Genomic DNA, 12,477 nt, shown 5'->3' with positions numbered 1-12,477 from the left:
ATGCGCAGTGGGTGCCCGGCTGTTAAACCACAGCCCGGCGCCCACAGTTGCAATGCCGGCGCCGCCGAACGGAGGAGGAGACGAGCGGGGCTTCGATCCCCCGCATCGCTGGACCCAGGGACAGGTAAGTGTCCATTTAAAAGTCAGCAGCTGCAGTATTTGTAGCTGCTGACTTTAAATTTTTTTTTTTTTTTTTTTTAATGGGCCCTCCTCTTTAAGTAGTGGACATGTACAGATTATTATTTATGCTTTATAAAAATTGGAAGAAAAGCTGCGTAGGTCTAGGTGGCAGCCAGTCCAGCACAACTTCCATATCGACCATGGTACCAAAACATCCAATGAGAACGCCCAAAAAAAAAAGTTTATTACAGGAATTATATGCAGCGAATAATAATAATATCATTAAGACAGCTGTAAAAAATAAAACCTCAGCATTTCATATTTTGCGTCTGTTTGGTATAAAATAGTAAGAACAAGTCCATGTACAAAGGAGGAAAGATCGAGGCTGGTGCTGGGAGAACACACGCAGGATGGGTGCAGCAGACAGCGACCTGAAGGAAATGTATTAGACATACATATCATACAATATTATGTTACTTTACAGAAAATAGGACGCTACCAGCATCATACTGGAAAATGCCACCTGTCTAGCAGTTATGCAGACACTCTGGGGTGGATTTACTAAAGGAAAAGAGACTGTGCAGTTGCTCCAGAACTTAGTAAATAAGGTGAAGCTTCACTTTGTAAAGAATACCCAATCATGTGCAAGGAAACAAAAAAAAAAAAAACAGCTTTTTTGCTTGCACATGATAGGATGACGGAACTCAGCAGAGCTTCTGCTCCTTTACTAAGCTCTGGAGCAACTGCTCTTGCAGAGGGCAACTGCACTTTGCAAAGTGCACAGTCTATTTGCCTTCAGTAAATCAACCCCTCTGGCTTTTGTACTACCAGAGTCATCAATCTGTAACTAGTCTGCAGATCAGAAAATTCAGAGGCTCCTAATCTGCATATTATTTTGGGTCAACGTCTCAAAGGACTGAAGCCAGGCGGCGAGCATGACAGACAGAAAACTAGCATTTTCAGCATAAGACGTGAGCTGTGATGAACTCCACGAAGGGTTCCTGAACAGGTAGAAGGTGTGCTCTGGTTTGAAGGAAAAACAGGAAGTATGATAAAGTAGGGAAGGCATAGATCCTCGGTCATGTGGTTGTCTGTGGTGTGTCCCCACTAGGAAGATTTCTTTCACTTCCTGGCAGGACAGGAAGTGAGGACACAGAAACTACACCAAAACAGTTTTTTTGCCCTCTGTAACCTAGTTTGGAAGAGTTAGAACTTGTAACATATTATTACTGTTTGTGTTTTTTATTCTTTTTCATAATGTTTGTGTTTTAATGTTAGAGTGACCACAGATCTCTTAATTTCTTGTCCTGCTGTCACAGAATGCAAGGTTAAAGTGGTTGTAAACCTCAGACATGAAATATGAACAAAGCATATCCCTCTATAATGTGTACGTGTCTCAATATTAAGAGCATTTCTGTCCGCTGCCCTGTTCTTCTGCTATCAGCATCAGTCACTTCTGACAAGTTTTCCTGACACCAAGAGAAAAAAGGTGGCGGGGAGGGAGCTCCAGCTGATTGACAGCCTCAGCTCTGTGGGCTGGGGGTGTGTCTCTTCCCTCCAATCAGCTCTCACATCTAATATAACTTCAGCTCTCCGCCCCCTGCTTTTTAGAGCAGAGAGATTCTGTGTAAATTCTGAACTTTGAACAAATGTAGGGGACAGACAGCTGTAGATAAACAGGTACAACTTGTAGGAAGATTTGTTTAATCTCTGTGTATCACCTGAGGCCAGTCACTTCACTGGGTATATGTAAGGGTTTACAACCACTTTAACGGAAAAATTCAGCCTTTTGCAGCTCACAAAAATAAATGCATCCACATCACAAAAAACAAAAATTTGCATTTTTTTTCTATGCATTTGAGTCTGCACCTGCCATCATCTGATCACGGTTCTGAATTTTTCACTCTGTACACAACGCACCCCTAAACTCTGCACTCTGTGCATAGAGCAACCCCTAAACCCTGCATTCTGTACACAACGCACTCCTGAACCCTGCACTCTGTACATAGCACACCCCTGAACTTTGTACACAGCACACCCCTCAGCTCTGCGCATAGCGCACCCCTAAACCTTACACTCTGTACACAGCGCACCCCTGAAATCTGCACCCTGTACATGGCTTACTCCTGGACTCTGCACTGTGTACATAATGCACTCCTAAATAAATAAAAAAAAGAGTAGATACATAGTTTTACAGATACAACTGACCCTTTGAGGGCAACCATAGCGCTGATGTGGCCCGCAATGAATTTGATTTTGACACCTGCCCTAGACTATTGTTGGTGTCCCATCACATATGTCCTTGGTCCGCCTCTTACCTTCACCTATGAAAGGATAAGGCAACCCACTCACATTGCTCTGGATACCCACCCAAACCTGTCTGCCATTCACATCAGTGAAATCTGCATTTCATAATGAATTTAATAATAATAATAATGTGCTTTTTAACGCCTTTAACGTTTAGGCTCATAATTAAGAAAATAAAAATCAGCACAAGGGAGATGACTTACTATTAATCTGATATGTCCCTTGAGCTGCTGTCTTCTGCATTTGTTGAAATATTCCTCCTACAATCCCCCTCCGCACACCCCTGCTGATGTAAACTTTTGGTGCCGTGGGGGTTAATAGAACCTACAGACCTGGGATAGGCACTATGCCTGCCCATTCCACTCCCTCCTCCATTCATAGATGCTGTACTATAGCTTCTCTAACATAAAAGAGATCTATGAATAGAGGACAGGCAAATGAATGAAAGGTCTGCTTCCTCAACCCCAGCCAAATCCCAATACCTCAACATTAACCAGACAAACAGTAATTTGGGGAAATCTCAGCTACCCTAACTTTTCGTTTTTTTGGGCCGGTTACACCTGGATCATTTGAATTGCCTTCAAAATGCATTGGACCATGGAAAAAAGTAGTGCTTGAGCTACTTTTAAAAACACACTGCACCAAACCACATGGTACTGCGGTTAGCGATCTACATTTGAGGCGCCATTAACAATATGTTGGCACCTGCATGCAGATCGCAAAAGCAGCACAATCACCAGCAGTGTGGGAAATGTGCCTTTCCCACGCCGCGTTCTTGTGTGAACCAACCCTTAAGAAAAAAACACTTAATTGTATAAGGCTAAAGAAAAAAACAATTACAATGAACCCTGTATAACAAGCGGCACCGGCAGGTACTGCGAACCATCGAACGCGGTCAGACCTCAGTTTGTGTCTGCTCCACAAATTCTAAAACCAACTGCCCCCATTCTGGAGGCAAGATTTCAATAACGTCCTTGTTGACTGGTTGTACTGTAAACTCCAACCTGCCCGGGGCTGGATAGCATGGATCGGGTACCGCCAGGTCAACAACGCGGTATATGCAAGCGTGCGCCAGTCCAACAAGGTGAGTCTGAGAGTCTGGAGCTCGATGGCAGGTGACGCCGCGGCAGTATATTCGAAAGTGGCGGATATTGTCCATGCTGTGGCTCCAATGGAGGGTTAAGCTGACAAAGAGTTGATTGGACTGCTCGTCCCTTCGCCATAGAACGTGGGACAGAGAGAGGTCAGTAGGCAGCACAGGACGAGGCGGAGGTAGAGAAACATCGAGAGCCTGCGGAGAAGAAAGAACATTGGGTTACAAATGGTTCACCACAAAGCAGGAAAAGCTATTTATCAATTTAAAAGTATTTAAATACCCATTTGAAGAACGCAATTTGTGTATATATATATATATATATATATATATATATATAATATATACACACACACACACACACACACACACACACAATGCAGTTTTGAAGAGGATCGAATCGCAGTTATCCCAGTGAGATGAGAAACACCAGCGAGTATCGGGAGAGGATCTCTTCTGCTACTTTCAAAAGTGATCTAGCGGCTAATCAGTTACTCGGAAAGCTTTTAATATGGAGTTATCCCGGGATTCGATCCGGCGGTTTGCGCGGTTGGCCATAGAGCTGAAGAGAGACCAAATCATCTCTGTTTACCTCTATGATTTAAGAGGCCAAAAGCCATGTCATGACCTCACTTCCGGTTTAGGGCAGATATAAACACTGCCTTTTTTTTGGGGGGGGGGCATCAGATCAATGTTTTTTTGTTTTTGGATCTGATGCTTTCAAGGGTAGAGGAAAGATCTGAGATCTTATAGACCCCAGATGTCTCCATAAAGAGGACCTTTCATGCTTTATTGTTATCAAGGGATGTATGGGATGTTTACATTTCTTGTGATAGCAATAAAAGTGCTAAAAAAATAAAAAAAATAAAAGGGACAGTGTAAAAATATTTATTTTTAAATAAAATAAATAATAAAAAAAAAGCTTTAAAGCACCCCTGTATAAGAGCAATAATTCTATCTCTAGACCTTCTTTGTAACTCTAAACTGGTAACCTGTAAAAAAATTTAAACTGTCGCCTATGGAAATTTCTAACTTGCCGACCGGGCCATAGACAAATGACATTCTGGTCGGCAAGTGGAATACCGGGGTTATGGCTGCAGCAATGTGCCATAGCCCCGGTATTGTTTTCTTTCAGCCGGCGACTCTCGACAAGTTAAAAGTGGTCCGAATGACGAATTTGGATCACTTTTAGGAGTGGCAGGAGGGGTGCCCTCCCGTTCTGCCGGCGCTTCCCGGGTTTACCTGACCGATCAGTGAAGCTCGGGACTCATCTGGCACCGGCGAATGCTTGCAATAGAGAGGAGTGAGGACAAGATGGCCACCACTCATCTCTATGGTCTTGGAGGACTGGAGTGACGTTGTGACATTACTTCCGGTTCCTCTGGCATGTAAACAAGGCTATTTTTTTATTCATTTTTTTTAAGCAAAAGATCAAAAAATATCTATTTTTTTTTGTTTTTAAAGGTAGAGGAGTGATTTGACCCCAGATCTCTCCATAAAGAGAACCTATCATGCTGTATTGCTATCGCAAGGGATGTTTACATTTCTTGCGATAGCAACAAAAGGGATCACATTTTTTTTTTAAAGGGGACAGTGTAAAAATTAAAAAAAATTGAATAAAATTAATAATAATAACAATAAAAAAATGTAAAGTGCCCCTGTCCCCCCGTGCAGTGGTGAACGCATAAGTAGACCACTTCCACGTATGTAAACATGTTTAAACCACACATGTGAGGTATCCTTGCCAACAGCGAGAACAATAATTCTAGCACTGAACTTCCAATGTCAACTCTAAACTGGTAACTTGAAGATATTTTTAAAATGTCGCCTATGGAGATTTTATAAGTAGCGTAGTTTGGCGCCATTCCATAAGTGTGCTCAGTTTTAAAGCATTATATGTTGGGTATATATTTACTCGGCGCAACATCATCCTTCATATTTTTGGTTATATATTATTAATTTATAATTTTAATTCATTAAAGTGTATTTTTTACAAAACAATTGTGTTTGAGAAATCGTTGCACAAAAACCATGTGACATAAAAAATTGCAACGAGCGCTATTTTACTCTCTAAGGCCCCTGCTAAAAAATATATATATATTGTATATATAATGTTTGGGGGTCCTAAGTAATTTGCTAGCTATAAAACACAGATTTTTACGTGTATTAGAAAAGTGTCAGAATTGGCCAAGAAGGCAAGTGGTTAAGTACCGTAGTTGTCACCATTCCACGATAGTGCGCAATTTTAAAGCATGACATATTGGGTATATATTTACTCAGCATAACATCATCTTTTATAACTTACAAAAAATTGGGTTATATATTGTGTTTTTTTAGAATAACATCCATGAAAGTGTATTTTTTCCCCACAAATTGCGTATGAAAAACCGCTGAAATACGTGTCAAAAAAATTGCAATGACTGCCATTTTATTTTCCAGGGTCTCTGCTAAAAATAAATATATACTGTTTGGGGGTTCTAAGTAATTTTCTAGCAAGAAATACTGATTTTTATTTGTAAAGTGTCAGAAAAGGCCTAGTCTTAAAGTGGATAGTTACCCTTATTTCTCCGATGCGACATACAAAGTTTTGCTCCTCTTTATCAGGCGTCAGGTTGGAAAAATGTACAGATAGACTGGTCAGGAAACATCCCCTGAGTTCCACCTCATAATATCTAAAAAACAATGGTAACATGTTACAACATAAGCAATCTCCTTACATCTGAGCTCTGTTTAAACAACTTTTAGTTTTAGATTTGAAAAGTGTGGATGCCTTAGAAACTATTGGGTATTTATCACTGATCTAAAGATCAACATACCGAGCACTCAGCTGCATGTCGATAGGGCGAAACTCAATGACAACATTTTGACAGATCAGTCTGAATCATATACTGTATATGTTTATTGTTCACAGAAGTGTAGGTCCAACATGTTTCAGGGCAGTGCACCCTTCATCAGGTTTGTTTGGAACCTTTGTAAGGCAAGATATAGTAATTAAAAACCCTTCTTTAGTGAAAAGAAAGTACCTAAGTCAGAGGTATTCAATGAGGGTTCCACAGAACCCAAAAGGTTCTTCCAGTGGTTGCTAGAAGTTCCATGAACAGTGGCAGATTTGTCTCCCATCTACAATGACCAGCAATGTAAGGAGGTACTTCTCAGTGACATAAATTAAGGAAGCCTTTCTCAACCATAGTTCCATGGAACCCTAGGGTTCCTCCAGATATTGCAAGGGGTTTCTTGAGCTGTGGTGGATTAAACTCCCACCTAATGGTGCCTGCATGGTTCTGGCACCAATTCTTCATGGCAGAGCCAACGACATGGGACCAGTGGAGCTCCTCCTCCCTTTTGTTGGTTAAGTAAACACTGGCAACAATTACTGTTTTTTGCCTCTAAAGGGACATTTTCCTCACTATACACCAATGTAAGGAACATTCTTCCCACTGACCACCAATGTAAGGAACATTCTTCCCACTGACCACCAATGTAAGGAACATTCTTCCCACTGACCACCAATGTAAGGAACATTCTTCCCACTGATCACCAATATAAGGAACATTCTTCCCACTGACCACCAATGTAAGGAACATTCTTCTCACTGATCACCAATGTAAGGAACATTCTTCCCACTGATCACCAATGTAAGGAACATTCTTCCCACTGACCACCAATGTAAGGGACATTCTTTCAGGGTGGATTTGATTTAAATCAACTCGATTTAAATCATAACCTTTAAAGAGCAACTGTCATCTCTGTCCCACAACGGCTCCTCCTCTGACCCGCCCGACAATCTTATTCACTTTAATGGGACGGCTGGTGATGCGGCAGTGACACAACAAGGTGAGGGACGTGGCGGCAGCAGGTGAGTGGATGCCCCCTAACAGGCGCTGCCATGATGGATCTGAAATGACAGGTGCCCTTTAAATGTAAGGACTCATTCTTTCTGGTAGTTAGAATCTTTAATATTTTCAAACAAAATGAAGGTTTCCGATTTAGAATAATAAGCTGTCAGGTTAGTAAAACAGCGATATCAGAACCGATTTAATCATCCAGTTTGTAGTGTACATAGATTTGCAAAATATATAGCCTCATGTACATAACTAAGCTCCATTTCATGCTGAATAAACTCAATTATTAATATATCTGAAATAGAAATCTATCTTTAAATTTTTACTCCAAAAGCATTTTATTAAAATAAATTTGGTAAAAATCCCAAAAAATCCGATTTTAAATATTTTTTTTTTTTTTTTGATTTGTTTAAAAAAAATCATTGATTTGTATCCACCCTGCATTCTTTCCACTGATCACCAATGTAGGGAACATTCTTTCCACTGATCACCAATGTAAGGAGCATTCTTCTCACTGACCACCAATGTAAGGGGTATTCTTCTCACTGATCACCAATGTAAGGGACATTCTTCCCACTGACCACCAATGTAAGGGGTATTCTTCTCACTGATCACCAATGTAAGGGACATTCTTCCCACTGACCACCAATGTAAGGAACATTCTTCTCACTGATCACCAATGTAAGGGGCATTCTTCCCACTGACCACCAATGTAAGGAACATTCTTCTCACTGATCACCAATGTAAGGAACATTCTTCTCACTGATCACCAATGTAAGGAACATTCTTCCCACTGATCACCAATGTAAGGAACATTCTTCCCACTGATCACCAATGTAAGGGACATTCTTCTCACTGATCACCAATGTAAGGAACATTCTTCTCACTGATCACCAATGTAAGGAACATTCTTCTCACTGATCACCAATGTAAGGAACATTCTTCTCCCTGATCACCAATGTAAGGAACATTCTTCTCACTGATCACCAATGTAAGGAACATTCTTCTCACTGATCACCAATGTAAGGAACATTCTTCCCCCTGATCACCAATGTAAGGGACATTCTTCTCACTGATCACCAATGTAAGGAACATTCTTTCCACTGATCACCAATGTAAGGAACATTCTTTCCACTGATCACCAATGTAAGGAACATTCTTCCCACCGATCACCAATGTAAGGATCATTCTTCCCACTGATCACCAATGTAAGGGACATTCTTCTCACTGATCACCAATGTAAGGAACATTCTTCTCACTGATCACCAATGTAAGGAACATTCTTCTCACTGATCACCAATGTAAGGAACATTCTTCTCCCTGATCACCAATGTAAGGAACATTCTTCTCACTGATCACCAATGTAAGGAACATTCTTCTCACTGATCACCAATGTAAGGAACATTCTTCTCACTGATCACCAATGTAAGGAACATTCTTCTCACTGATCACCAATGTAAGGAACATTCTTCTCACTGATCACCAATGTAAGGAACATTCTTCCCACTGACCACCAATGTAAGGGACATTCTTTCCACTGATCACCAATGTAAGGAACATTCTTTCCACTGATCACCAATGTAAGGGACATTCTTAAAACACGGTATACCTGACCTGTGCATAAAACACTAGTCTAAATACATTGTAAAAATGAATATTGTTAGAATGTATTTTTTTCAATGAAGCCTGCAAATTCCTTTAGAAATCATTTACACACAGTAGCTGCTGTGGGAACTGCCAAAACACTAAAGGGGACTGGCGGTGACACGGATAGCTCAGTCTTGGCGCATTATACCCGCATATCGGCTGTGGAAAGGAGGAAGACCTGGGCATTGGAGTTTTTTGGTGCATACCATATACCAAGGTGTGTAAGTGGTTTATATACCAACCTTTTTACCCATCCGGATGCTTTGCCATGCTGAGGGTCTGTAAGAAATGAAGGTGGATCTTGGAGGGATGTCGGGGTGTGCGTTTGATGCTGCACTATTTGATGAGGAAGAGAAAACAAAATGCAAAAGTTCCAGAATAACATTGTTAACCTGAAACAGAGACGGTGCACAGGATCACACGCCTTTTAGTCGGACACATTTACATTGACAGCGAGGAAATGTAAGTAAATAATGAAAATTCAAATAATCCTTAAGAGGCAAGGCTGCTCTAATATTCAAGACAGGAGATCTAGATTGTTACAGAAACACATTGGTGATGGCAAATATGGTACTGGATATTTCATACTCGTAATTATATATTTTTTAAATATACACATATAATAAAGTGACCACTGTAGTATGGACATCATATGCTTAGCCGCTGGATTGCTTTTACAGGCAGTGGGAGGGGGCTCCCCCCCCCCCACACACACTCCCGCCACCCATCAGCGCCTCTCTGGGCTCTCCTGTTTACTCAGGAAGCTGGAGATCCGATTTACCATAGAGTTGGACCGCATGGTCCCCAGCCATCTCTATGATCCTGGGAGGCTGAAATGTAAACACTGTCATTTTTTTCCCCTGGAAAGCGGAGATTAATTTTTTTTTTTTTTTCGATCTCATGCTTTCCAGGGTAAAGGAGATATTTGGGGTCTTATTGACCAAAGATGTCTCCACAAAGAGGACCTGTCATGCCTTATTGCTATTACAAGGGATGTTTAAATTTCTGGTAATAGGAATAAAAGTGATAAAAAAAAGTAAAAAAAAAAAGAAAGGGGCAGTGTAAAAATAAAAACAAAATAAATGCTAAATAATTTAAAAAAAAAATGTAAGCGCTCCGTCACCTTGTGCTTCCATGCAGGAGCAAACGCATACGTAAGTTGCTCACGCATATGTAAAAGGTGTTCGCACCACACACGTGGGTATCACCGCGAACGTTAGAGGGAGAGCAATAATTCTAGCACTAGACCTCCTCTGTAACTTTAAACTGGTAACCTGTAAAAAAAATTTAAAGCATCGCCTATGGAGATTTTTAAGTACCGAATTTTTGCACCATTCGACGAGTGCATGCAATTTTAAAGCGTGACATGTTAGGTATCTATTTACTCGGCGTAACAGCATCTTTTATATTTTACCAAAAAATGGGGTCAAATTACTATTATTATTATACAGGATTTATATATAGCGCCAACAGTTTGCGCAGAGTTTTGAAACATGAGGGCAGACAGTACAGTTACAATATAATTCAATACAGGAGGAATCAGAGGGCCCTGCTTGTTGGACCTTACAATCTAGATACGGTGTGACAAAAAAAAATTGCATGATCACCATTTTATTCTCTATGGTCTCTGCTAAAAAAAATTATATGTCCTATTTCCTAGCAAAATACAGATTTTTACTTGTAAACAAAAAATGCCAGATAGGGCCTGGTCAGCAAGTGGTTATGGAAACAGTTTGCTATTTAAAGTGACAGAAAACCTGGACCTTGATTTGCCACGTGAAAAAATCAAACATCCCAACCATGGCAGTGCAGGAGGAAAAAAAAAGTGAAACTTTAAACTTTAAAATAGCGTCTTCTTCACTTGGCGAATATCCCGACAGATTGTCAAGCCCCGTTGCCAAATTACCTATTACTCCACTTGGGTATATGTGAAGCGATCTGCAAAAGTACACCCCTAAAAGAATATTTCTAGGAGATAATACTGTTCTGTTGTTTATAAAAAATTAGCAGTATTCTAAAATGTAACCACTTAAAGAACAGGCCTATTCGGACATTTTTGTTTACAAGTAATAATCTGTAATTTTTTTTCACTAGAAAATTAACAATATAACATTATAGATTTTTTTTTTTTTAGCAGAGGACCTAGAGAATAAAATTGCGGTCATTGCAATTTTTCTATGTCGCGCAAGATTTGCGCAGCGGTTTTTCAACCGCAATTTTTTGGGAAAAAATAGGATTTTTTAAAACAGCTTACCTGTAAAATCCTTTTCTTTCAATGGACATCACAGGACACAGAGCCTCAGTAATTACTGATGGGTTATATAGGTATCACTGGTGATTGGACACTGGCACACCCTAACCAGGAAGTTCAACCCCCTATATAATCCCTCCCCCTTGCAGGGATACCTCAGTTTTGTAGCAAAGCAATATAAGTGTATTAGAAGAGGGGCGGGACCTCTGTGTCCCGTGATGTCCTTAGAAAGAAAAGGATTTTACAGGTAAGCTGTTCTAAAAAATCCTATTTTCTTTCTCGAACATCACGGGACACAGAGCCACAGTAATTACTGATGGGATGTCCCAGAGCAATGCTACCTACCTGAGGGGGGGGGGACCACAACCAAGTAGGGTGCAATCAGACCTGAGGACCCTGTACCGCTGCCTGCAGCACACTACGCCCAAAGGCGATATCCTCATGCCTTCTCACATCCACCTGATAAAATCTGGTGAATGTATGGACTGAAGACCAGGTTGCGGCCTTGCAGATTTGAGCCATAGAAGCCCGGTGATGCACTGCCCAAGAAGCACCAATAGCCCTTGTGGAATGTGCCTTGATCTGAAACGGAGGAATCTTCTGTTTCAAACCGTATGCTTGAATGATCAATTGTCGAATCCATTTAGAAATGGTCGCTTTTGACGCTGCCTGTCCTCTACTGGGACCCTTTGGCAGCACGAACAAAACATCTGTTTTGCGAATCTGAGCAGTTGCCTCGAGATAGGCCTTGACTGCTCTTACTACATCCAAAGAATGTAGTGACCTTTCTTCCGGAGAACAGGGATCTGGAAAAAAGGAAGGTAGAACAATGTCTTGGTTTAGATGAAAATCTGAAACCACCTTCGATAAAAAACTAGGATGAGGGCGTAGTACCACTCTATACTTGTGTATAATCCAATAAGGCTCTTTACAGGAAAGAGCTGCTAATTCTGATACTCTTCTAGCAGAAGAAATGGCTACCAGGAAAATTAACTTTCTTGTCAACAAGACCAAAGGAATCTGACTTATTGGTTCAAAAGGCTGTTTCTGTAACACAGACAGAACCAAGTTCAAGTCCCAGGGGTTTAGGGGCGTCTGGACTGGACATCCTAACTGGAGGATTAAGACGCGTCACTCCCTGCATAAAGTTTCGGACCAAAGAATGCGAAGCAAGTGGCCGTTGAAATAATACTGATAAGGCCAAGACCTGGCCCTTG

The 12,477-nt window shown here is 40.9% G+C and overlaps 1 protein-coding gene across 1 annotated transcript in view; it reads right to left on the bottom strand.

Annotated features, from left to right (window-relative positions):
* Positions 1 to 343: 343 nt before the first annotated feature.
* The window catches only part of ENGASE (endo-beta-N-acetylglucosaminidase), a 50,579-nt gene continuing 38,445 nt past the window's right edge, over positions 344 to 12,477 (bottom strand). The window contains exons 13-15 of the mRNA XM_073606656.1: positions 9,252 to 9,345; positions 6,078 to 6,192; positions 344 to 3,718 (exon numbers count right to left, since the gene is read on the bottom strand). Of these exons, the coding sequence (XP_073462757.1) occupies positions 3,323 to 3,718; positions 6,078 to 6,192; positions 9,252 to 9,345 (605 nt within the window). The 3' untranslated portion in view covers positions 344 to 3,322. The remainder of the gene's footprint in view (positions 3,719 to 6,077; positions 6,193 to 9,251; positions 9,346 to 12,477) is intronic.

This window comes from Aquarana catesbeiana, linkage group LG12 (genome assembly GCF_042186555.1).
Source record: "Aquarana catesbeiana isolate 2022-GZ linkage group LG12, ASM4218655v1, whole genome shotgun sequence".
Taxonomy (NCBI): domain Eukaryota; kingdom Metazoa; phylum Chordata; class Amphibia; order Anura; family Ranidae; genus Aquarana; species Aquarana catesbeiana.
This window is presented reverse-complemented; position numbering and strand designations above follow the sequence as displayed.